Source organism: Strix uralensis, chromosome 8, assembly GCF_047716275.1.
Source record: "Strix uralensis isolate ZFMK-TIS-50842 chromosome 8, bStrUra1, whole genome shotgun sequence".
In the NCBI taxonomy this organism is placed as follows: domain Eukaryota; kingdom Metazoa; phylum Chordata; class Aves; order Strigiformes; family Strigidae; genus Strix; species Strix uralensis.
The window spans coordinates 3,649,337-3,676,524 of record NC_133979.1 but is presented as its reverse complement, the minus strand read 5'-3'; the positions used below and the strand labels follow the sequence as shown (position 1 = coordinate 3,676,524).

Sequence of the window (27,188 nt, the reverse complement as noted above, 5' to 3'; positions counted from 1 at the left end):
CCCTGGACGGGAGGTCTGGGAAGAAGCTGCCTCTTTCCCAGAACTCATATTTAATATGTTGGAATTTCATAAATGCATCTGTTCCAGCTGCGACTTTCGTTGGGCACTTATCCCCATGCCATTTTATAATGTGGTCTTCACACCAACATATACATCATACTTGATGTTGTTTTATATTCTTCACTCATACGCAGCTTACCTGTGAACAATGTAATAATCTGTGGGTGAATGCATATAAATGTGTACATTTACTCACATGGCTCTGTCTGGTACAGCATACACAGAAATGATGGAAGAGCAGCATTAGCTCAGTGACAAATGAGTTGCTATACTTGGCAGCACAGAGGATCTGGAGGAGATTAATGATCTTGCCTGCAGCTCCCGTGTTACTTTCCCCAGCTATTGAAAATTAAACGTCATGTACAACAACTCACTCACCATTACTTAATTGCATGTGGAAAATGTGTCTGCTTGGAAGCTCCGGAGGCAGAACCACAACTTATGAAACCAAAACCCAGGGCTGGGTTTAGCACTGTCAGGCAGCGGGGAGAGCACGGGCTAAGATCTTGCAGCCTGCCCTGCTGCACCGAGCTGGCTGCAGAGCCCTTCGCTCCGCAGAGCTGCAGCAAAGGGTGCGTCTTAGCTCCAGTCACCCATGGGTTGGAAATCCTTGCTGCATGTTTTGTATCATGTTAAAGACATAAAGGCCATGTAAGTTCTCAGCCGTAATTCCAATTTTCCTATTGTCTGTGTAGAAGTGGATTTCAAGGGAAAAAGTTGTCATACTAATCATAAGCTGATGGTTGGACTCAATGATCCCAAGGGTCTTTTCTAACCTGAATGATTCTGTGATTCTGTGATAATCGATAGGTATTGGAAATACCGTTGAATAATTCTTGTTTCTGTCTCTAGAGTTTAAAAAAAAAAAAGTTTCTATTTTTAAATGCTGCTGCTGAGGTTGTAAACTTCCCAAGGGCACGCATCTTGTCACTGCTCTTGGCCTTACATTAGAGTACACTGACAACTGATGGGTCTGTTCGCTTGACCCAAGCAGCGGTTCGAACAGCAATGAAAAGAAATTCTCCCACTGAGAGAATGTCGTTAGTAACTACAGCACTGGCTCCAATGTGGGGAGAAAACTAATGTCGACTTTTTTTTGATGTATGGTCAGCTTCTCATAGTAAGGGGGGGGTGTTTTAAAATTTTAGCAAAGCCAAATTAGAGTCTCCTAAAGGTCAATTTTAAGGAGAAATGAAAATAGATTTCTTTTCTCATGCAAACTATATTCCATGAGCCCATTCTATCTTGGTGCTTCCCATTCCAACATCTTAGACCACAAAACCAGTGGATGTGATTGACTGAAAACACAAACTGAAAGAATGTGCCAGTCCCAGAAGTCTTGTCCATGGTGCAGTTTGGTAGAAAAAGCTTTTTCTTGCTTTATCGACTTACTTTAAAACTATAATATAAAATCGGGGTATTGAAATGCTGCGACTTAATGCGTTGTGGTGCCAGCTGTGGTAAATAAGAGCAGCAACAGGCATCTTGAATTTCCATCCATCTCTTGTCCGTGCGTGTGCAATAGCTTTTCCAGCTGAGAACAAAGCGCTGAGTGTAGCAGACTCAGCTCTCCTGGTAGGTTTGCTGCTTGACTGATTTCAGATATGTTCCTCTGGGCTCTAATGATGTGGAAAGAGCAGGATACCGTTACATTTGTTATGCTTTGAAAATGAGGAGGAGCCAGTTGCAACAGAAATACTACTTTCCTCCTCCTGAGTGGTTACCATGCAACTTCTTTCAGAGGTAGAAGGCGTGTAGTATGACATAGCCGAAACACATCCTGGAGCACACAGTAAGAAGAGGCCACAGCTCACCGTAGCGAAATAACATGTACTGCAAGAGTTATGAGAGATGGATTTGGTCTTCATGTGCATGAAGATGTTAATATTCTAATTTCACCAGTGAAAGGCCTGAGTAGGTTATCATTTTCCAGAAACACATCGTTCTGCAGCCTAAAAAGTTCTTGCATGCCTGACTGAGCTGACCTAGGACATAAAAGCAAAACTGGTGGGACTTGGGCTATTACTGAAAAGTGGCCTCTTTGATATCCTGAGGCCTTATTTTCCTCAGATGAAGGATGCTCAGCGATAAGCATGCTGCTTTTCACTCTGAAGCAGGAAATAGCATCAAGGTTTTCCTATTTCTGGTGTTTTGGTTCATGTGCAGGGCAGGGGGATGTTTCCATGAACTCTTTAATCAGTTACGAAAGAAGCCCAGAAATTCCTGGGCACAGAAAAGCCTTTCTGTGGGAACTGTAATAGATATCATTAAATAACTTGGATTTTGTTGCACCCAAATCTAGGAAAAAACAAGGAATAGAAGGTGTCCTCTGCCTTTTTGACTTTTTACTAAACTCCTAACTTACTGTCTGCACTATAAAAATCTTTTCACACTTTTTTTATACCCAGGTAGTGTTACAATTTCATTCCCACCCTTTCCTGCAGTTTTTGCTGATGAGACATAGTGTGCAGTAAGTGTTGTGAGAATCATAGACGTCCCCTTATACTTGAAGGCTTCTCGCTCTGGTTTATGAGCATCTTTTCCTCAATTAAGTTGAGGATGATTATTTAAAACAGTTGATTTTGGCCAGATTCCAAAATATAGGTCTTAACGCAGCAGTGTTTCCCAGTGGTCTCATTAATTACACGAGCTTGTAATAGCATCTAAAAGATTTGCAGTTATAGTGTCACTTTTTTTTTTTTTTGATTCAGTGCATCTTGTGCTTTGTAGCCTTCTACAGTAACAAATTTGAAGACTTTTAACCCAGTTTATCAAAAAAACAAAGCAATTGCCCAAGCACGGCAAGATTTTCCTGAGATGAAATGACTCTGTCCGAGTGCTTCCTTTGATTAGTGTCCAGTCACAATTTATCTGACCTCAGAATCTTACAGCTGCTGCATTAACTTCCAAGCTACTGTGGCAAATATGGGCTGTCTTTTTGATTTCTGAATATCAGAAATAAATAATAATTTGATTGCAACTTTCCAGGGCGTATAAAGGAGTCTTGCTATGGAAGCGCAAGTGGACACACTGGCAATAGGGCGTGTAAAGGTCTTTAGCTGCCTGTTGAAAAACAACAGGAATTAGCCAGGTAGTAAGGGATTTGTTTCTTGTAGGAGTCTCTGTGCCCTAGTTCCTAAAATAGAATGGGTTTTGTATCCACTGTGGGTTTTGTTCATGCATTGTAAGTCCATCCTTTTAAGATGCATAATAAAACAATATAATTAGATTTTACATCTGTAGTAGGAAATCCAGTTTATATCAGAATGCTCTTTTATAGTGAGAATTTTATGATTCAGCAAATTCAATGTTTTTTCCATGCTCAATTAACTGCCTTTAATCTGTTTTGGTGCTTCAGTGTTGGTATAATAAGCAGATCAAATATAGTTTGAATGCTTGAATCAAAGTGAATGCCCCTGATTTCAAACCATCATCCCATTGTGTTCAGTTCTGTGATTCATTCTTTGGTATACCTTCATTCCTTAAAAGAAAGTTGTCTTGTGTTGTGATGAAACATGAGAAATGCTTTAAGAGTAAAGTACTGTAGGATTTTGCTTATTTAAATACCATCTGTTAGTTGTCCCACCACACTGCAGTCAGTCATTCCATTATCATTGCTTTCTGGTGATGGGATGGTAGCTTCTCAGTGAAGCCCACAAATCTCTGTCACCTAACCCCTCCTTCCGTTTTCAGGTGTAATTGTAAAGACTAATCTCTTGTTATTTATGGTGACATGCAAAGGAGAGAGATCCTTATACTCTGAGAACTGGTAGAACAGGGGCATTGGCTGGGTTGGCCAGTTCTCGGTGCTGTTTAACACTCTCCATTGCTGTGACTTTATCACTGAATCTTTGCTCTTCTTTTAGAACTCTAAACATAAGTAGAACCTTTAGAACATAAGTAACATTGTACGTTATGTGCCAGAGTCTCAAATGCTGTCATGCTTTAGAAATTTTTTTTGCTTTAAGTTTGTTCTAACTTACATAATTGGTCATATTTTAATAGTATAAACTCTGTTTTTACTTGCTTTGATTGTTTAGGTTCTTTCATGTGGGAAAGCTTTAAAAAATAAGCTCTTGCCAGACACTGTGCGTGCAAGTTTGAACTTTTCCTGTTTTCTTCAGAGCTGTTTCCTCCTTGCTGTCATACACATGTGGGAACAAGTGCACGGTTGAGGAAGTTAAGTAATTTGGGCTCTTTCAAACCTTTGATGACCTAAGCTGCAGTTTATATGAACATTAGTTGTTCATTTAAAATATCTGTATACATTTGGCTCTCACATAGTTAGGACTGGATGGAGGGGAAATGGAGAACAAGACTGTTCTTGCTGTTAGTGGGAGAGATTTCTCAAGAAGATGCACAATATAAAGGTCTTGCCTTGACCCAACTGAAGGAAAAATCCAGCATGCCTTTTCAGTGTGCAACTTTCCTGCAGCTTCTCTTTTCCAAAGGAAATTCTAGAGGGAAAACAAAGATGAGAAAATATGAGATCCTGACCTGATTTTTTTTTTTTCTTTTTTTTAACAAGCAGGATGTAGACAATATAAGTTTTCAGTAATCTGCAGGACTTTATGCCCTGGTTTTACAGCCAGTGGGAGTCATACGGGTTACTGGGCAAACATTCACTTGGTCTGCAGATCTGTTCCAGCTACGATGTCATGCAACTGCATACAAGCTATTGGGTTTTTCTCCTGATTCTTGATGTACTTTGTATCCCCAAAAAGCATCCACAACCCCTTACAAAGCTGTTGTCAAACAATCTTTTAGTGTTGATGAACTGTGTAGTTGCAGATAGTTTGGCAGGAGGTTCATCTCGCTTAGTTTAGACATCTAGAGGTCATCTGGACTTCTGTGATTAGTGAACAGTTGTCAGGAGCCTCCAAAGAGCAATTCAGTTCATCCTGTCCTAAAGTAGGTCATTTTGGTGCTGGAATGAATTGCCCTTCTGAGTGGAGCTGGTTTGGGTTTTGTCTTGATTTTGCACTGATCATAGAAGTTTGGACCTACCTTAGACAAGATGCTCTGCTTTAGACAGGTAATGAATCTCATTCAGCATGCTCAACAAGGATTTTCTTAGCATTACATGACAGTGAGCTTATACCATCACAAACCTGAGAGACGTGAGTAAGTAAAATGGAAAACAGAAAATGCACTCAAAGGAAGGCAGGGAACCTGAGTTCAAGAATTGCAAGTCTGAGGTTGATGAGCAAATAAAAAACCTGAATTTGGCTGAGACTGTGAATTTTGGTTATCATCTCTAGAAAGATAACTTTCTGGACGTTTCATAGACCATTCCAGCTGTGTGTGACATTCCTCCAAAGTGCCAGAGACAGCTTTCTGATAACTGCAGCACAGCGTTGCAGGGCAGCCTAGCTGAAGCCTTACAGCACACAACTTTAACTTCCCTTCAGACTTACTTTCTGCAGCGTGGGATGAGTAATCCCTGTAGATTTATATTTGCATATTGCTCTCTTTAGGCTTCTTTTGTGCCAAGTGTTTATGGCAGTTAATTATTAGTCAATAATAACTTTGTCTTTGCTTAAGCTACGCATCTCCCCCTTCATTAGAGGTGCAGTTGTTGGAGGAAAACATCAGAAGTTCTTCTCTTTGGTCAGTGAGAAAAGACAGGGAATGTCCAGGGGTCCGATTTAGACTAGAAAGGAAGTGAAATGTAGTAAAGTATGGCAATCTAATCAAATAAATCCAAAAGGGTATGAGCTTTTCTAAAGTTTGAAGAGTCTCTGGCACTTACATGTTGCTTAGGTCTTGCTTTCTGTGACATTTGCAGGGAGGAAAGATTCTTTAGTATTGAGCTGTAGTTAGTGATGTTGGTATAAGCAATAGGCACTCTAACCTCCAAGCAGATCCAATTCCCATTTTCACTCAGAAACTCATCCTGAGAGGTTAGAAGCAATAAAAGTATTTGTAGGAGGAGTGATGAATTCCTTCCCTGTTCGGTTTATATGTAACTGATGAAATATAAACAGCTCTCTGGTGCACTAGCTCAGCGAGGAGGTGGGCTGCCATCCCAGTGTCTTACACAAACCAGTATAAGATCTGGAACAAGACCGGTGGATGTTTATCATTTTTGCAGATAATGGAGGGGAAGCGTCTGAGCCTCCCTGATGTATAAATTGCATTGTATGTTGCTTTGACCCCAAGATTATGAAGCTGTGTCTTGACTGTGAAGGGTTTAGACATCTTAACCTCAAGCAATATTGAGCACTGGTAACTGAGAACAGCTTTCTTGAAGGTGGTTATGTAGCAACTATTGGCAAATACATTGAATGCTCATTTGCAGTCGCTGTAATTTGAATAGGATGTTCAGACTTCCAAGCTGTCTGCTCCTGCATCAAAAGAAAATGATTGCTCCTTTTAGTTGTAAATAAATTCATGTTTTAGTTGAGGACACTTATGGAAGTGGAGAGCAGAAAGAGCAATTTATTATTAGATCTGTCACTTTAAAATATGTTCCCACTTTGATTCTGCTTTGAAGCATTCTCCTTTGAAGCAGCATTAAAGTATTTAAATATGTACGAGTCCTAGCAGGGGGAGATTACAAGTTGTGACACTTCGTAACCTTGGGTTTTTTTATTTTTTGCATTTTTTTTTCCCAGGGAATTACTGTAAGTGTTTTTTTTATTGCTTGGAATAAAAATGGCCATCCTTTTAAAACTGCATAAAGATGTTTGCGCAGTGACTGGAAGAAAAAAGAAAAACATTTTTTGGGTATATATGAAGTAGAAAGTAGTTTGTATGATTAAGTGCAGCCTACTTTGTCATGCAGATCATGAAGCTTCTGTCTAGCAATTTTTAGAATGTTTCTTACAAAGATTTGTACATACCTTGTTATTTTCAAGTTTGCTCCTAATTGCAAGGTATGCAGCATGCATTGTAAGCTACAGAAGTGTTGTTAGTTTTCGTGCTTGTTTGTGCTTCATATAAACTATTGTCAGGAAAACCTCTACACTCAGGTAAAAATTGCCAGGTCTCTTAGACATCTTACATTTTCTGATTCATTCTTATAGGTTAGAAAAACAACATAATTAGATCAATGTCTCATGAAGATAAGAGGTGGAAAAACATCCTTGCCTAATATGCCTTACGGGGTAAAATGCATTTGGAAACTGTGAAACGCTTAAGAAATTCCTGGGCTTGATTCTGCGCATTCCTCAGATTTCTGTCTTGGCCCGGTGCACCCATGTTTCTGCATCACTGGCCGCTCTGGTTCTGATCTTAGCATGGTTTCTGACTCTTGCGAGGCTTTGAGCAGGGCCTAGAGGAGAGCCTGGGAGCGAGTACAAAAATGAGCAGCACAGAACCAATTCCTTTGAATTGTGTGGCTGTTTGGTTGAAGATAAGTAAATGAATTCACCAACCTTTGCCTGCAGGATTTATCATTCCAAATGCCTGTGACTGAATTTCCCATATGCTGGCTCTGCTGAGAGCTGTTGATTTACAGTGTTGTCTCTCAGTGATCAGAACATGGTAGCTTCATGTGTTTAACTCTTGATGGATAAAATGAGACTTTTTTCTTTCAGGCACTTCTGTAAAATATTTTTGAACACATACTGGTCTAATATTTTATTCCAGAAATTAAAGAGGAAAGAATTCTGCTTGTTTTACAGTAACCTGGAAGGTAGTAGATAGGACCGGAAATCAAACCCAGAAGACCCACTGCATGAGAAGTCGTCCTTTCATCTCAACATCTGTATCTGCAAACAGCAGTATTACTGATTCCTCCTCTGTCCTGTTTTGGCGAGCAGAGGCCATGAGATAGTACTGAAACTTTAGCAAAATGGGGTTTGCGTCATATTCCTGGCTTCTGTGTTCTGTGAGAGTTGTTCACTCCAAAAATAAAAAAGTGCATCAGTACAGTTTTTAAAACAAAATTTGGAGTCTTTTTTTTCACATGCCTCAAATTTGCCCCAAACAATATCACTGAAATTGTATTTTACAGTGGCTTTACAGAAGCCAGAAAAATGCAGAGCTAATTCCACAAGCCAAATAATTTTAAATGGCAATTGAGGAAAAACGTTAGCAAGGCAAAATATTATTTAATAAAAAAAAGGCATTTGAAAGTTACAAAGTAATCAGATGTCAATTTAGGAATGCATTTTAAAGAGGTTAGAGGAAAAGATGCCATACATAATAAGAATCTTTGAAAAATACTGCACTTTTTATGTAGGGGGAATCGATGTTCATTTGTTTTCTTCTCCCTGCATTTTATAAAAATTCTTCCAAGTTTTTACATTGAATCTTTTAGAAAAGATCACAGCAAATATGAACAAAAGAGAAAAAGCAATCTATTGTAGTAAAGCAGGTATTGTATTTCAGTAATGTGGATGTTAGACTATAAACAAGCAGTTTACAAATGTAGACACTATTAGAAGAGGCTAACGAAGTCTTAGCATTTCTATTGATGTGTAGGGACCATAAACTCCAACTGCATCCTCTGATAATCCACACAAAATTAGATTTCCAAAGAATGTGATGTCAGTACGTCCCAGATGAAACTACTGTGGCCCCAAGAAGGGATGTGATCTGTTTGCTAACAAAGAACAAAAGCAAAAATGATGTGATTTTTTAAGTTCTAACTTCTGGTAAGAAACAGTTACTTTTTATGCTAGTGAGAGTATTTTCTTAATGGGAAAAGCCAACTCAAAAGAAAAGTCTGGCCATTATGGTTTATTGTGTAATATGTTGTTGTTTGTTTGTTTTACAGAAGTGAAGATGCAGTCAATCAGATGGCTGTTACTCCTTTCCCGTTACCTTCCAGCTCCCACTCTTCTATTGAGGTAAGGTTTATGTTTGTTTTTTTTTTAATTAGAGATTGCTAAATTAGATAGATTATCATAATTAGCAGTTCATTATAAATTTGAACACCTTCTCTAATTAAACCCTGAATCATAAAATGCATTGGGTAGGAACTTGACCTAATGGGAATATTTTCCCCTGTCTTTTCTTTATTGATCTCATCGTTGCTGAAAGGGCTGGCATGGCATTAACGACAGGTATTAAGCAGGTTATTGCTGTACAGGAGGAAGAAAAGTCTCCGTATTAAAACCTTGCCATCTCCTATGCTGCTCCTTTCTCAGCTGGTTAGTCGTGGTGAGGATCTTTTGCCTGGAATGTGGATATCCTCCTATGGAAGAGAAATGACTGTTTTTCAGGGGAAAGCTCTCACCTTCTGAGTTCCTTTTTCCCCGGAATACCTTCCTATCAGCATCTCTAAAAATGAAGTAGGGATGGCCAGCAACTAGCTGCGGTAAAAGAGGTCACTGTGTACGTGATTTGCATTACAAGAGCCCCTTGAGACAATCCCAGCCTAACTGAGAGCCCTGGTCCACCACTTTGTCCTGTGCCCCAGCATCAGACTTTTTCACTGCCGCTCATCTCCTTCCATATATAAGAAGGGTCGGAAGGATGAGCTGGGAAATTACAGGCCTGTCAGCTTGACTTCGGTGCCCAGGAAGCTGATGGAGCATCTCATCCTGAGTACCATCATACAACACGTGTGGGACAACCAGATGATGAGGCCCAGTCAGCATGGGTTTATGAAAGGCAGGTCCTGCTTGACAAACCTGATCTCCTTCTATGACAGGGTGACCTGCTTATTGGATGAGGGAAAGGCTGTGGATGTTGTTTACCTTGACTTTAGTAAGGCCTTTGACACCATTTCCCACAGCATTCTCCTGGCAAAACTGGCTGCTCACGGCTTGGATGGGCACACGCTTTGCTGGGTAAAAAACTGGCTGGATGGCCGGGCCCAAAGAGTTGTGGTGAATGGAGTTAAATCCGGTTGGCGGCCAGTCATAAGTGGTGTCCCCCAGGGCTCGGTTTTGGGGCCACTCCTGTTTAACATCTTTATTGATGATCTAGATGAGGGGATCGAGTGCACCCTCAGTAAGTTTGCAGATGACACCAAGTTGGGTGGGAGTGTTGATTGGCTCGAGGGTAGGGAGGCTCTGCAGAGAGATTGGACAGGCTGGAGTGATGGGCTGAGGCCAACTGGAGGAGTTTCAATAAGGCCAAATGCTGGGTGCTGCACTTGGGCCACAACAACCCCCAGCAGCGCTACAGGCTTGGGGAGGAGTGGCTGAAGAGCTGCCAGTCAGAGAGGGACCTGGGGGTGTTGATTGACAGCCGGCTGAACACGAGCCAGCAGTGTGCCCAGGTGGCCAAGAAGGCCAATGGCATCCTGGCTTGTATCAGCAATAGCGTGACCAGCAGGGACAGGGAAGGGATCTTACCCCTGTACTCGGCAGTGGTGAGGCTGCACCTCGATGACTGGGTTCAGTTTTGGGCCCCTCACTACAAAAAGGCCGTTGAATTACTCGAGCGTGTCCAGAGAAGGGCAACGGAGCTGGTGCAGGGTCTGGAGCACAGGTCTGATGGGGAGCGGCTGAGGGAACTGGGGGGGTTTAGTCTGGAGAAGAGGAGGCTGAGGGGAGACCTCATCACCCTCTACAACTCCCTGAAAGGAGGGTGCAGAGAGGGGGGATGAGTCTCTTGAGCCAAGGAACAAGCGCCAGGACAAGAGGGAATGGCCTCAAGCTGCTCCAGGGCAGGGTCAGACTGGCTCTTAGGAAGTATTTCTTTCCAGAAGGCGTTGTAAGGCTTTGGAATGGGCTGCCCAGGGAGGTGGTGGAGTCCCCATCCCTGGAGGGGTTGAAGAGTAGGGCCGACATAGCGCTGAGGGATATGGTGGAGTTGGGAACTGTCAATGTTGGGTTGATGGTTGGACTGGATGATCTTCAAGGTCTTTCCAACCTAGATGGTTCTGTGATTCTGGAGGAGCAGAGAAGGGCTGTTCAAGCAGTGAGCTCTAGTACACAGTGTTGCAGCATGCAGTCTTCCAATGCAAAAACTTCCTCAGTGTGGTAATGTTACCAGTGTTTTTCTTCATTATAGTTGCTATCTCAGCCCCAGTGTAGACTGATTGCTCTCTTGTGCACCATAAATCCCTGTAGTGTCACCGCATTGTTATCATTTAGACATCTCGATATGGTGTAACTAAATTTTCTAGATAAAGTACACGGTTAGCCTTGCTGTTGCTTTTTAATTCTATTTCTATTTGAGCTAATAAAGCAAAAGATGTTTTATAATTCAATTGGGTTTTGGTCTTGCCTTGAATTGATAAATCCATGTGCATTGAACTCCTGGTATTTCAATAACCATTACTGTGATCCCACAGCACTAGTCCACGCTAGGTAACGCTGGATGAATCCCCTGTTCGCACGCTTGCTATTGCTTTCCAGATTATATTACCACTGATGGCTACTTCCATGCAGGCGTAGAGTTGTACTGTGCAAGAGCTGCTCAGTTTTTATTTGGATCTGAGTCATTTTTGGACAGTGCTTTGGCTTTTCATTCTCTCTCCATAAAAGCAGCATGTCCCAGGTGCAGCTGGTGGATTGCAAATTACTCTACAATTTACAGAGCCCGAGTTCATTTTATTTTTGTTGACTCTGTAATACCTGTATTTGTTCCCAGCTTTGTTTAATATTTGTGTCTTCAGGATGAACCCCGAAGCTTTGTTTAGGCACATTCTCTGCTATGGTCAAATGACTGTAATTAGACTCTACCAGCATGTGGAAACCAAAGCACTCAGCCTCGTGTGCAGTGTTTGCCTTTAGAGGTAGATGCTTGTGGGTTGAGTTTCATGCATTAACGGCAAGCTCTTACTATTTACACTGTGTCTGTTTTCTAAGTAAATGCAGGTTTTTACTTCTAGCTAGTACCTTTTTATTATATAAAATAAATGTAACCAAAAGAATCTATTGTTGTAGAGAAATTTACATTGCTTTCCTTTGTCAGCTGTTTCTGTCTTTAAATAGAGCAAACCAAAACTGACTGTGCATTATATCTTGAAATTATATGTTGAAATATCTTTGAAATACCAAATAAGTATTTGCCATTGTGTGTTACATACATTGTGTGTGAAACTTGTCAGATCACATCAAGTAGCCTGACTAGTGTAACAGAATATCAGGGTGCCATAGTTACCTTGTACTATTGTGTTAATTTTCTTCATCTTATATGTCATCGTTAAGGTATTTTAATATGGAAAGTAATAAACAGTAAATATGCCTTAAAACATGGTCTTGCATGGAGTTGCAGGTCAGGATAAGACTACATCGTGGTGTAATACTGTGGGCAAGCCACCAGAAGCAAAGTATATTAAATATTACTGTCAAATATCTGTTTTTACAAAGTTTCATTCATCAGAAAGCCACAGAATGAGATATTTTGTTGCAATACTGAACAGAGTGAGCCTTTGTGGGAATGCAAAAGCATTTTACTTGCTCAAGTGACAGTCGAGACATTTGCATAATTCTCATTGTGCATTTAAATGTAAAATGTCCAGCGAAAATTCAGAAATAATTTTGCTTCTCGGACTGAAGATCTTGAAATTTGGTTTGTTGCACATAGTCCATTTTGCTTTGCAAGAGAGAACAACTCCATACTTGGATCAAAGGCTTAAATGTATTTAAACTACTTTAAAATAAAGTAAATCAAAATAATAGATTTCAGATTCGGGACCTGGGTGGTTTAAAAAAGGGAAGGAGAATTAACATGTTAAGTTTTACATGTAACCGAATTAATGATACTCTAACCTTTAAATTCTAACTTAACATTTTCCCTGAAAATATGCCATTTCCTATCTATCTTAACTTTAATTGTCAGTATGGGAAGGAAATAATTTTTCTTGCAAGCATACACTTCTTAAATATTATGCTAGTTGTTATGTAGAGAAAATCCCAGAAAATCCCAATCAGACAAGCTTTTCTACTTAGTATGGTCCTATTTTATGTTTCAAGGGCCATTTTTGTTGGGAATCCTCTACAGAAGGGGAAAAACTTCATGTACGATAAAGTTCTGGAGCACGTGTTAGTTAAAATACTTATGTCTTTTGGGCTATTGCCTTCATTTGCTGGTTCTCCAGTAGCTGTCATTGAATGTCATTTGCAGTATTCTCACGGTAATGTGCAGAAATACCTAAATCCTGAGGTTACGTTTGCATTTCCAGTTGAGGATTGTGCTCCAGTGCTGCCTTGAGCCTGCTGACCATATCCTCTAACCAGAAGAGCTTTGGCTTTACCAATTGCTCCAGGGTGGAGCACTCAGTCCTGCAGCTACCGACCTGTTCAGATTGTATGAAGGAAACTGGGCTTCCTTTAACGTGCTGAGCATGCACAAGACTCCCCGTCCCGACAGAAGTCTGGAGAAGGCCTCTTAATACAAACTCAGTAGTTTTCACAGTTGATAGGGATTAGTCTGGCCTTGAAAGTTGACCCCGATCCACATCTAAGTGCTACTATTGGACTACCTTGACAAATAAGTGCTGGTATTGGGCTACCTCATGGTACTTTCGTCCGGCCAAGTGGAGACCAAGGTCTGTCTTTCAAAGTTTGTATCATTTATTTGTCTCCTGACATTAGGATGCTTTAATTGTGGATCTTTTTACTTTTTCATGCTGCTACTTGTTTAGAAAAACAAAAGGAAAGGTAAAATTGTCTAATTTTTTTCTTTAGCTATTATGGGGGATCATAGCCGTGTTTAAAAACTGTTATCGATCCTTTCTACCAGGATCATGGTGGCACTGAACCTGCAAGCAGCGAAGAAGACCCGACTTTGGAAGTTGTCATGAAGAGCTTGACTGATGAGGAATCCAGCAAAGCTGTAAGTGACTTAAAAGTGATACTTAATGATGATTAGAGCTTAGAAAATGCAGGCTTATGGGCTTGATGTGTTTTTTCTCTGCCTTTGTGTTTCTTGGAGTATTACAGAACACTTTTGTCAAATAATATCTGGTACATGTAAAGGCAGAATCAAGCTCTTAGCTTTACAGACATAGACTGTTTTCATGAACTAAGCAGTCTGTATAATTCGTTAAAATATTGAGATACGAGTTTTAATGTAGCATTTTGGCCCTCTCTTGAGTTCTTTCTCAGTGAGGGGATTGAGTTTCCACTCTTGACATCCATGTGTGACAAACTTCAGAAAAAAGTAGTCTGTAAATCATATTCTTATTTATATTCATAGCTTCATAAATTCTAAGGCCAAAATGTCTATTATCATAATCTAGTCTTGCCTCCTGAATAACATAGCTATAGAGTTACTCTCGGTAATTTCTACATCAAGCCCATAACTTCTGGTTTAATGTGGTACTGTCAGTGTGCACTGTAATAAATACTGAACTTCTCATTGATACAGATGGAGATTTTTGTTGTTTACTATGTCAGGATTGTGCATTATCAGAAATCTGAAAGTCCTTCAGGGTGCAGCTCTAATCTCTTTTTCTGGACTCTGTGTTAAAAGTTTAAAATAGAAAACTACTAAGCATGCTGAAGAGTGACTAACCTAGAGGTACATAAAATTTGCTGAGACAGTCTTTTTGTCCAACAGCCTACTCCTTTTTCAAGGAGTGCATTGGCTGAGACTTGCTGTGCGTGCACAGTTTGTGTGTGCTGTCCTCAGCTAAGGAAACCTGTCATTTCTGGATTTCTTTTTTCTTAGATGTCTTTCTGCTCCATTGTGTCTTTTGCAAAGAGTGTCCGGGGTTTTGCAAATATGAATTGAATGTACATAATGTTCTCTGGCTAGTAAGTATTTAATTAATGAGCCTATGAATTCCAAGAGTTAGGAAGCGTTATGTGGTATTCAAGCATTAAGATTAACCACCCATGTAAAAAGGATTGGTTTGTGTTCCTAATGGATTACAAAAAAGTTGGATTATTTGTATTTGATGTAGCCTTGTGCAGAATCTTCCTTTGATGTGGTGGAATATAAATGAATCAGAGTTTTATTGTATGTATTCACAGGTGTAAATCACCTGGCTTTATTGCTGTTCTTGCTCACCTTGGCAAGAAACTTTTGAAGGATTACATGTTAACGTGAAAAATTTCTCAAAAGACTGAAGTGGATAAAAATATATAAAATGTATTGTACAAATATGAACTCCTGGTGTAGGATATTGTGCAGTGCAGCTTTCGGAAAGGTATTAGAGGAAGCACGAATTTAAGGGGGGGGGTTGAAATTTGCAGCAATCCAAGATATAGAGGGAAGATGCCACTGCAACAACAAGGAACTCAGAACATATTGGCAGCTTCTTTTCAAACCTGAAGCAAGAAAGAAAGGAACTGTAGAGCCAAAGGGTTGAAGTTACAGTCTTTTAGACTGAAACGTAAAAAAAAAGAAAAAGATAAAACATTGGTGGTAAGAGAAGACAAAGTCGTGGATTTGTTGAGGGCCTGTAGGTAAGGAGAACAGCGGTAGACTACTTAGTTTTTCTTTCCCACTTTTACGAAGTTATGTCATCTTTCCACTTAAATTGTTTGCGTAACAGCAACTGGCTGCTACAATTTACTTTTTATTTTTGGAATTTGGTTTTATCCAGCAGGCCAGTATTATTATCCCCGCTGTGGCACAGAGGGGAAGTGACCTGTCCCGGGTCACTGGTGAGACCAGGAGGCCATGAGTGTGTCACTTCTGGATGCTGCATAGCCCTGCCTTCATCCAATGGATATATGCTTAGAAGTGACTTACTAATCTTTCCATTAGATAGATAGTGAAAAGTTAAGGGCTAGGAGGTGGATTTAGAAAAGTATTTGAATGCCTATAGATCCAACTGCTCATTCCCTAAAGCTGTCAGTTGGGCCAACCCTTGGTTTAGAGGCGTAAATGGATGGAAAATAGTGGCGAAAGCCAGTTTTGTAATTTCAGAGTTTTCTTTCAATCAGGATTTTAAAACTAAATGGCAAATCTTTTTAAGTGTATCTTATTTTTGTAACTGCTGATGGTTGTGATCAGTCCCTTCTGACCAGAAGGAAATGGGTTTGTAGTGATACTGACATTAAGACCTCGACATTGCAGTGCAGCACAAGGCAGCTCATTATTTTGAGGAAAAGAGATTTCTCTTGGAGTCTTTTAGTGACTGTTGAGGCAAAAGAAAACAGTGCCTTGTTTTTCATAGCATGATGGTCGCTACTAGAGCCTAATGCTACTTTACTGTTGTTATTGAATTTCTCAGTCATATGTCAAGAGAAATCAGGAATGTAAAAGTCAACAAGTAAGATAAGTTCACTGAGTAAATAAAAAGTATGTGCTTATCAGCAGAGATCTTCCACAAGTATGTACAGCTCAAAGCAGGGGCAGGATGTCTCACCAAGTGACAGCTGTAATAAAAAAAAAAAAAAAATTTAAAATTCACATCATTCTCTATTCATTTGTTGCTGATAAATTTGTCATTCCCAAGATACTTTTTGTTATCACTTCATCACTTTAAAAAATACAAAGTTATATAATGGACATTATTGTAGACTTGGATGGTAAGAGAGGGGAAAGAAAACAGCTTATATCTGAACTGGAGCCAATGGAAGTGTTAGGCAAAGTCTGCATGCTTATTAGCTGAGGTTTGAGGTGGCCTGATAGAAGGTCGTGGTTTTCTGAGGACTGTAGCTATCTTGCTTTCCATAAGACGTTGTTGGAAAAGAATTGATGTATGGGGCTTTGAGATGTTCTCAAAACTTTTAACTTTACAAAGGTGAAAATAGCTTGAGCGGTGGTTGTGTGTGCTCTGAAGCACTTTGCATCATTAGTGTCCTGGCAGAGTACGTAATTCAGTGTCCTGTAGGTGGGATAATTAAACTGATGTTTGGTATGTAAGAATGGATTAATTTTCCTTAAAAGATTTGAACTTGGAACAATAATCTGTCTTTACCACAAACAGAAAACATGTCCTTGAAACATGGGCAAAGAGGAGGGACTTTGTAAAAATGCTTTCAGATGCATTTGAGGGAATTGAATTAGATGAAACCAGTCAGGTCACAGACTTATGACAAATGCTGAGTGTACAATTCACTGCTTGAGGGGCTGGAAATCTTTTTATTTTGTTCAGGTACTTCTAGCATAGTCTGAGTTAAATGGAGAAGATTAGAGAGGTTTAAAGGTGATGCTTGGTGCTCACTTGATTTGCAAGATGAAGTTTCAGATTTTAGTCACATATCAGAATGAAAAATGGAAGTATGAAATAACTTTTGATTGCTTATTAAAACAATCTCTCATAAAATGACAAAGTCATCTTCCCATTTCTCCCCTGACACCTCTGATAACACAATGAGATCACCACTTTATCTTTTTTCTTGTTATCCATTTGGATAATAGTTACAGTAGGCTTGGAGAAAAATGCAGGGAAAAAAAAGCATCTTGTGGGGCTTGGCATGATTTAACATAATAAAACTCTGGGAAACAAGGCCGGTATTTTCAAGCTCGGTTACCTAAAATTTGATATAACTTCTTTTTTTTTAATGTATGAATTGTGATCTTAATTAGAAATTCTTTTGATGTGCAGAATATCTCTGTTGTCTTTTGAAGCTGGTACTCAGCTTTTCTGAAAACTAGGCTATTTATCAAGTTGTTTTAACATGGGTAAGACAACTAACTAATGCTGTGATCACAGTGACCTAAGTTTGGCTAAGAACTAACAAGGGGAGGACACTGTAACTGTCTGGAAGCAGTTGTAGAAGTAGGAGAGAAAAAATATTTTTTAGTGTATTGCAAGGATACCGAAAGAAATTAGGATACAGGAGCCCATGACTGAAGTGCCATTGTTTGAGATATTTATAACGAGGCTGGATGATGCATTTTAAGCAGTTACTTTAGTTAAGTGCTGGCAGCATGCTCAGTGCTGCTGAGGACTACTGAAAAAGGGAGGGGGAAAGAGAGGACAGATGACTTTGAAGCTCTTCCTGCTGTCGGCACCAAAGGGTCTGTACAGCTACCTCTGTGCCAGAGTTTTGACACACGTACCTGCACATTTCCACACAGCGTGGGAATTGCCATCCCGGTCACCCCAGAGGAGGCGCTTCCTTCTTCTTCAGAGCTTCATATTTGTCAGGAACAATATAGACCATGCGTGATAATCTCCAAAAAAATCCCTTCCTTGCATTGCATGTCTCCAAAACTGTTGGGTATGTTTTTAATAATTCCTGATATTCCCTCTATTCATACCAGCTTTTCCTCTTTCAAGTTCTGGGCTTCAGCTTTGTGTTGTGCTGCAAATACATGAAAAAATATCACTGTGTTTGGCTAGAATCATCATTCTGAGTTTTGGAGGATACTTTATTTAAGCGAATGAGACATTTTCAATACACCTCACTTTCTTTTTTGTCTTTTTAGGATGTGAAATGTAAAACTGACAAGCCAGTGGTGGTGGCAGATCAGCAGGAAATAGAGGATCAGCTCCCCGAAAATGTATGTGTGTTTATGTTAACCAATAAGGTGGGGTTCTGGGGGCTTGATCTAGTTGAAAATCGAGTGATTTATGGGGGGAAGGGGTTAACTGAGGAGACATTAAAATAATTTTCTTGGTGGAAACTTCAAAAAGTACTTGCTTCTCTTTAAGTATGTGGAAATAGTCACACAGGCTAATGTCAAGGACGTTCTTTGCTGTTCAAAAGTTAAAAAAAAAACCCACAAAACAAAAAAACAAACCCACATTGTTTGGTATGAGAGGCACAACTGAGAAAGGTGAAGTCCTGCCCCTGCTTCCTTTATGAGCGTTTCTGGAAGCAGTTATCCAGTCATCCCCATTTTTCATTTATTTATTAAGATAATTTTTCAGTTCATCTATGCTTATTGCTTGTTTCCCTTCTATTGACTTGGTGGATTTAGTAAGGTACTATAATCAACAATTAATGGTAATGTCCACATAACATGCCTTTCTGTGACTGATAACTGATCTCTTTTGCTTCTGCTTTGCTTTTAGGTCCTCAACCAGATCAAACAATCCAAATCTTCAACAAAAGTACCAGTCAACTTACAGGAGATGCCCCTGGCGCCAGCACCTATGTATCTTTCTCCAGAGGCAGAAGTCACCAGCCGTAGTATGACCCAGTTATTTTTTCCACCAATATAGTGTATATTTAGTACCCTCACCTAGGATGGTTTTTTCTTTTTTTTTTTTCAGCTAACTTTTGCTAAAACTTTTAATTTGAACATCCAATGACCTATTTCAAGTTATTTTATAAAGTGTTTGTGGTTTTTTGTCTCCCACTTTACAGTTTTTGAGAGCTTGAAGGTGTCTTTGCTTGTTTTTCTTGACTTTTATGTACAAAGGTATTGTTCCCCTTTTTAATTAAAATAGAAGGAAAGGCAATGTGGGACATCCTGTCCATTCCATGGCGCTGGAACATGGCCTTATCTGTCCTGAATGGAATACACCTTGCCATCGTGATCTGAATTGTATAGGTTATAACTGAATTAGATGGCCTCCCAGACATTTACTTTCAGAACTTGAGTCATTCTGGTTTAGAGACTTCAGAAGTGACTCAGAGTAGTCTTCTAGTTCAATTTAGATTGGTAAAGATGAAGAGCAAAATGCAGGAGCTTAATTAGTTGCTCTCACACAATTCCTTTGATGATTTTCATTATCTCACTGAATAGTGTTACTTATTTCTTTACCTTTTCATGTTCTTAGGCATCTTTCCACCTCCATTGCCTGTGGATCCAGCAACGTGTCCTATAGTTCCAGGGCAGGAAATGACTATAGAGATATCTAAGGGTCGGTCGGGCCTAGGGCTCAGCATCGTTGGGGGGAAAGACACTCCGCTGGTGAGTTTCTGTTAAATTAATATTTACTGTCTCTGTTAAAGAATAGGAGACAAAGACAAAGACAACGTTAGAAACTAATGATGCCATTCATCTCTAATTGCTGTATTGAGTTCTTCAGTACAGGGAGGAGAAACCAGCAACTACGATCTCCAATAATGAATTGATAATTTTGCCTTGTATCAGATCAGTTGTTTTCTGTCCCTGTTTAAATTGAAAGGTTTGTGGTTTGGTAGTGCTTTCTGCTACAGTCAGAGTTTACAAATATGCATTCTTTTTCTAACTGTCTAACCATTGTGAATTAAGAGTTTCAAACAGGTAAGTTACCAGAATGGTTGGACTAGAAATTAATGTAACAGAGGTAAAGCTACTTCAGCACAGTTAACGCTTCCGTCTTGAGAACATAAATGCTTAGTAGCTGTTTAAACAAACTGCGATTTATCTCCTTGCCAGCAAAAGCCCTTGCTGAACAGAGGTAAATCAAAGGTAATCTTTTATTGTTTTCTGTGTCTTTTTGCTTAATCTTGCTCTTGGCTATGCTGTTTTCAAAAAAGTTATCTTCAGCTAAATTAAAATGTACCAGTTCAAGTGTAAATCCAGCAAGTTAGTTATGCTAAACCCTTCTCTGCCTCTGCTGTTGCTGTTTCCACTCCACTTCCCATTTAAGAGATGCTATGTTACAGTATAACAGAATGGCAGATTGTTTTTTTAAATGTCAAATTCAGTTCTTTGGGTAAACAAGTTTGCTGCAGAGGTGTCTTTACTGGGTTCTCATGAATTCCCTGCCACAGAGACACTTAAGGCAATTGAGCTGCTCTGTTACATGCATTTGTTCCCAAAAACATCATGGTGGTGCATCATTAAGCAATGAAGAGCTGTGAGAGTCAGCAGCTACAGAGTGTTGCAATGTAGTAATCCTTTTCCAGACCAAGAAAAAAGAATCAAAACAACCCGAGGAAGCTGAAAGGAAAAAGAAAGTTTTGTTTTGCAAAATGTAGGCTATATCTTTTACAGTATTAAAGCTAAAATTGGAAAAGGTTCAGCTTTTGGTCCCATTTATCCAAGTCTCCGATTATGTAGAGTTTGGATGAATTGCTCTGTTTCACATGGAGATAGATCTGAGTTATGTTGAAGGCTTAAATCACCCTGTATGGTTTTCATCTGTCCAGCCATGGGCTGTTTTGTACCCACTCCCTTTTTTGTCAGTCTCCTCAGTGTTGAGTAAATTCAAATAAGAAGTTCATGGTTAGTCATCTCTCTGGTTTTTCATTTAACTGGAATTTGGAAATAATACATGGCAGTTTGTCAGACACAATCTGGTACATGTCTTTCATGAGATTTTAATATAAATAAATGAAAATTATAAATATCTGCTTTACAGAGCAGATGAGAAAAACGCGAAGGATTTTATTCTTTAAAATGAGTAAGTGGTTTGGGTTAAGTATTATACTTTCATTAGTTTATTCATTAAAGTGTCCTCCTAGGAATTTATTTTAAAAATCTATGCACTTGATTGCAGTAACTGAAATGCATGAGCAGAGGGAGGTCCGACTTCTCACATTTCTGGTCCCTGCATTACAGGACCTATGAAAAGGATTCCCAGTTTCCTTTCCTATTTCTGAATCTGCTCATTCAAAGGCAAGCAATGTTGTTTAATAGCAAATGTGTTGCTTTTGTGAGACCACAGCTAATCTGATCGCTTGCCACATGCAGAGACTCTCTCTGGGATTCTCCATAATTTGCTTATCCAAAACGGTGCGTGCAAACCCTTTTCCTCAAAGCAGGTAGCCAGGATTGTGTCTTTAGCTGGTGGGATCATCATCACTCTGTCTACTTTGTACTACTGATCTTCCCCAAATTATTTTGTTGCCTACCTTTTTTGCCATGAAGTCAGAAAACCTTTTGTTGAAGAGTTGAAATGAAGTTCACATAACATAATGAGGAAGAGTAAAAGAAAATACTCCTCAGGACTGTAAGAAAGTTTCTGTCTTTCTGAGTTTCATAGATTAGAGAGGAAATATAACAAAATAGGGACATGGAGCTGAGTGATGCCTTGCTCTGTCATTTGTTTTTAACCCAGTTATATAGATCGACATCTTTTGTATTTTAAAAAAGGCAAAATAAATTGGCTTACAGCTTCACTGTTTATGGATGTATTATGCTCATAAGCCATAGAAGTCCATCAGTTCTGAAGGTCTCGTATGGCAGAAATTGTGTATCCAAGACCCACTGTTTTCTGCAGTGCAGAGAAACTAAAATGAAGCTATAATTGTCTTCAACAGTTTGGTTTGGGTTTTGAGCTATTTTTGAAATGGGAATTGTCAGATCAAAGTCAGAAAGCATGGGAATAGCAACATTTGAGGCCTGTCTCTGCAGGCACGACAGTCTCATAGTTCAGATGGCTCACACAGATGATCGAGGTGAGATGCACTCATGGGACCATGAAAATGTGCTCCATCGGGGATGGGAAAAGGCATGGCAGAATAGGGGGGAATCTGTGGGAGCAGTGTGTGGGTGCTGCACAACTGCAGAGATTTTTCTTTTACCTTTTTGTCCTCTGAGAAAACAAGGCATGAACACACATCTCTCCCTCCTTTTTCTGCTGGGTATCTTTATTTCATACCTGCAAAGGTGTGTAAGTGCCTACGGAACAATGAAGTATATGAACCCCAGTTCCTAGGATCTCAGAAGTAATTTATCAGAATGGGGGACACAGGGAGTCTGCTCCTTAGTAGAATTTGTCACATCTAAGGTGGCTGCGACAAGAGTATAAGGACCTCATCTATGTGGTATTAAAATGCACTTGATCTAAAAATGCTTAACTGAGTGCTGGTAGTCAATGCTGATGCACAACAGCAGCTCACATGTGATGGGAAAGTTCACTTCAGAATATTTTGGATCTTTCTTAAATGCGTGATATTTAAGTCCCAGCTTTTGGAGTAATAAATCTGGCAACCCGCTAAGGGGACGCTCTGCTTCAAAATGAAATATGAAGTGCAACTTTTAAGTCATAACCTTAGGAATCTCATCAGAAATCACCAAGTAGAGACTTGAAAAATATGGCCTGTGAGCAGGGAGGTTAATTTGTTCAGGAGGCTGGAAAGTGATGTCTTAACTCCTGTGAAATGTTTTTTGTTGAGAAGATGACCATCCCATTAAACTTGCAGAACCTTTCAAGTTGCTTGTATTATAAGCAAGGACTGGGGCTGTGTGCTTAGGGGAGCAGGAGAGCATCAGCTGGAAAGACGTGCTTGTAGAGAAGGCATGGGGAAGGAGGGATTGTCCTTGAGAGTTGTCTTCATGTTGATCTTTAGACTGCTATAGCCCTTAAGCAGTCCTGTTTCATTTTATTCTAAAGGTTGATTTTTATTTTTGTTTTTTCTTCACTGTCTTTTATTTCACCTTCTCATGTACCCCTGAGAGAACACAACACATGGCCTCTGCTTTAAAGCAATTAAACTGCAGAGCAGAGCTGGCTGAAGTACAGGGCTTTCAATTTGCGAGATTTTTTTTTTTTTTGGTTGTAGTCCAATCAAACTTGTAAAAGTAACCTCAGAGTGGGAATTAAAAAAAAAAAAGTGTTTTCAGAAACATCCCAAAACAAGGTTTGAGGCTCTAACTCTGCTCCCCAGGACACCGTCCTGCCCTCTCGTCCCTCCGGGTGCTGAATTGTATATAAATGCTTGTCAGCTCCACTGCTGCTAATAGCAGCCATAAACCTGACTTGGGTGTCATTGTCACTCGGCAGCTGCCGGTGCTCCCAGGGCACCTGAACTGCTCCAGCCACAGGACACCTGGGATTCATGAATGCAACAGACCTGTTGGGGCAGCTCTGAGAGCCACAGGCGCTGCAAACCCCAGCGTGCTGGGCAGGATGCTCGTGCTTGGGCTGCCAGCTCCGAGCCTGGACAAGCTGTGACTCTTAGATGTGAAGCTCAACTTTCAGACTTGGGCGTTCACGGCAGCGAGCCAGCGTTGGCATGGCCAGCTGGCCCAGGGCTGCACAGGCTGGGACCATGCGGGTCCGGGATGAATAACTGGCCCTGAAGGATACAGGACTGGCAGCACCAGATAGTCCAGTTGTTCACCATAAATTTAGGGAATGTTCCTCAGTTGTTCTGCTTTTGATTCATTGCATTCTGCATCAGTTGTTTCAAGGCAAATAATTTAGTTTCGAGTAATGGGCTTTTTCCTCTGAAACTGTTTTGGCAGAAAGGTACTATGAGGTTTTCTTCTTAAATCATCTGAGAACAGGGCATCAAGGAATTGTTTAAAAAAAAAGGTGTCCTGGTACTCCTCCAGATGGCATGTGGGGCTAAATCATCCGAACCCCATTATCACCCCAGAGTGGGTGAATGCTGCGATGTCTGGCCCAGTTAGCAACTTGCAATGAGCCATTTTCTATAAAACAGGATTGTCAATTTACAGGGATTTTATTCTTGGCAGTACATGGAAAAAGCATCGCTCTAAGATACAAACATTTTCTTAGTAGGTGGGAGCATTGTTTTGCTTCCAGCTGAATAATTTAGTAATGGTTGAGTTGATTACTCATAGTTATTGACTGTGTATTTGCTGCCTGGGTGATTAAGACGCTCAGACATGCCGGAGGGGATTCAGAGGTTTCGAGGCCAGTGGAACCTTGTGCAGGGACATTCTCACCAGGCAGAGTTAGAAAATTCTGGGAGTGGAAGAGAGCACAGAGGCTCAGCTGGGGCTTGAAATCACAGTCAAGTACTGAAGAGGCACCTATGATATGAAAGAAAAAAGATTGCAGGAGCAGTAACCTAGGGGCTCCTTGGAGGTGGAGTAGCTAGGAGGCAGTCGTTATCTGAACCCACATAGAAAGGAAGAAAAGCGTCATACTTTATCCTGTGTATTTTTTATTGAAAACGACTACAAACCTCTTATGCAGAATTTTTATACTGGGTTGTTTACTTTGAATTTGGTAATTTTTTTTTTTTACTTTTGCTTTCAGCTGACTTTAATAAAAAGCATTTTTAAGGCAATTAACAAACTTTAAGGTACTCCATCTGTAAAATAAAGTGATCCACAAAGCCAGGGAACTAGAACACTTCAGCAAGGCTCCAAAAAGTAACAGAATATGCCTGCGCTCAGCTAACACTAGTTGGTGTGAGAGCTGGTAACGCTGGAGTCAGAGAGGAAAAAGCTTTTCTAATCACCTCAGTTAGCCCAGAAGGCTTTCTGGCTTGCAGCGGAGCAGGGGGAGCTTCGTGATGGTGGGGATGCAGTTTGACAGAAGAATATTTAGATTCATTCTGTCAGTCCAGGTGAGTCATACCTTGCATAAACCCCATCTGTTAAGGAAGGGCAAGGGAATAATCAAGAAAACTGTGGCTTTAAATTGCAGCTGTTCAAGACCCGATGTTTGCCCCTGGAGCGGTGAGGGCTAATTACCCTGCTAGGATCTCCACACTGCCAAGAGCAGGCTGTTACTAATACCAAAGCCAAGGCTGATATCTCTGTTTTGTGCTGTGCTGCGGTCAGCAGTGGGGGACCTACCTAAACATGAGGACTGATGTGACTTCTGTGTTACTAAACAAACAGGTTCTCCCTTGGTTGAGCTTTCTTCCCTCCCTCCCGCCTCAGTTATATTTAGATTCAGGCAAAAATACCTTCATCAATTGTAGACAGCCGAGGTCTGAGCGACTTTGTAGACAGTCATCAAGTGTAGCTAAGACTGAAACTGTTTTAGTGGAATATGCTTACCTTGTAACTACTAATGAAAAGCAAGATACTGGCCTCAGGAGAGTTTCGGCAATATATTGGCTATAGATACCGTTGCTGTTAAGTCTATCGCACAATGAATGGAACAATAGAATGAAAAATGGTAATAGAAGTCCTAAGTTTTTAATCGTGGCTTGGGTATTGTAGAGGAAAAGTTTGCGGTTGGGAGAGAAAAAAATGCAATCACTTCTTAACCATCACCCACATTTATAAAACAGAAGGCAAGTTAATGACAGAGTGGTAAACGCAGTTAGCTTGAAATCGTGAGGATTTGCTTTGACTCTTGGTTGGACAACATTAAAATGAAGTTGGTGGATTCATCATAATTCCAGAAGGACAATAGCTTACAACAGCATGAAAAAACCAAACTGCTTGTACATGAGTTATCACAAATGGGAATTAGAGTAGTAAGTCTTGCAAATCATGTATTTGATGGATCTTTGGCAAGGCTTTAGCTGACTCTACGGCTAGCTTGCATAGCAGTGCCTTGCTTGAAGAAGTTGGTGTCTTCCAGGAGTGTAAATCAACCGTAAAATTTAAGCTAACAATATACAAAAGCAGTAGGACATGTCAGAATGGACTTCAGGAGTATCCTGCTTGCTGCTGGTTGAAACCACTGGCTTTTGGCTTCCTGTGTCACATGCATTCAGGATCTCATGCATTCTTTATAACCTGTGTTATGCACTGTACACTGTAAATTTTCATATTTTTTTATTTAATAAAATAATGAGAGTGAGAGAGTTAACATTTTAATATGTAGTTCTGTGTTTTATTATTCCCTCTAAAATGAGCATGTATACTTTTTGAAAAACTTTGGTTTGCTTTGGCATGTGATTCATAGAAACATAGCTCTTTCTATCATTCTGACTTAAGTCATATATTTTTACACTAAACATCTTATTACCTTAGTTTTATTATTTCAGAATCAAAGGAGAGCTTGCAAATGTCTATGACTGCAGACCAAAGGAATGTTAATGAATAGTGCCATTGAATTTTCAGGTTTTAGCTTTTCTGATCTTAGAGAATATAACTGTAAGCAAAAATATTATGCAAGCTGAATAAAATTTAAATAAATAAGGACCAGATGTAACTATAGGGGCCTATAAAATGTAATACAAATATTATCCACTTCCTTAAAATAAATCTGTATTTTAGTATGAAAAATTATATTCATATTGATGTTGTGGATTAATCTTTTTTATGAAAGTTGGCAAGTGAACACCATCTCTTGCAAGGACTTGTTCTTAAATGGGAAACAGACCTTTTGTTTTGACCTCGAGTGGAGAAGTTTTTCAGTATCATGCAATGTGAAGCATTTTTACATTAACACGGTAATACATTTTTACATTATATAGCCTGTTTTACTACAGTAGTGTTTGGCTTAGGATTTTGGGTGCCTGTTAATGGTTTGTGAATGCTAGCAATTGCAAAATATTTGAGTGTTAGAAGGAGGTATGTGCAGCATGATGCATTAGATAAACCCCTTGAAGAAGTCAAGTGATTTGCTCGGAGCTGACCTTCAGCTTTTGTTGCTGAACCGTTATCTTTTAGATTCCATTTAGCTCTGCGAATGGAAGATCATAGATCATAACGTTAACTGTTGTGATTTCCTCTGCCTACAAGTAACCAGCAGCTGGATTTATTTTAACTACTGAGAGATTCTTATATGGGGCTAATTCTTCAGCAAAACACACTGTGCAACTAGTTGATTTCTACTTTATCTGTGAACTAGCCTGTAAAAATGAAATGACAATTTTACTGCTCTGGAC

At 39.8% G+C, this 27,188-nt stretch overlaps 1 protein-coding gene across 3 annotated transcripts in view; it reads left to right on the top strand.

Moving 5' to 3' along the window:
• PATJ (PATJ crumbs cell polarity complex component) overlaps window positions 1-27,188 on the top strand; it is a 160,522-nt gene that overhangs the window by 105,830 nt on the left and 27,504 nt on the right. For all 3 annotated transcript variants that reach the window (XM_074875879.1, XM_074875878.1, XM_074875880.1), the window contains exons 30-34: window positions 8,786-8,858; window positions 13,654-13,746; window positions 18,244-18,318; window positions 18,833-18,950; window positions 19,544-19,677. In XM_074875879.1, the coding sequence (XP_074731980.1) occupies window positions 8,786-8,858; window positions 13,654-13,746; window positions 18,244-18,318; window positions 18,833-18,950; window positions 19,544-19,677 (493 nt within the window). The remainder of the gene's footprint in view (window positions 1-8,785; window positions 8,859-13,653; window positions 13,747-18,243; window positions 18,319-18,832; window positions 18,951-19,543; window positions 19,678-27,188) is intronic.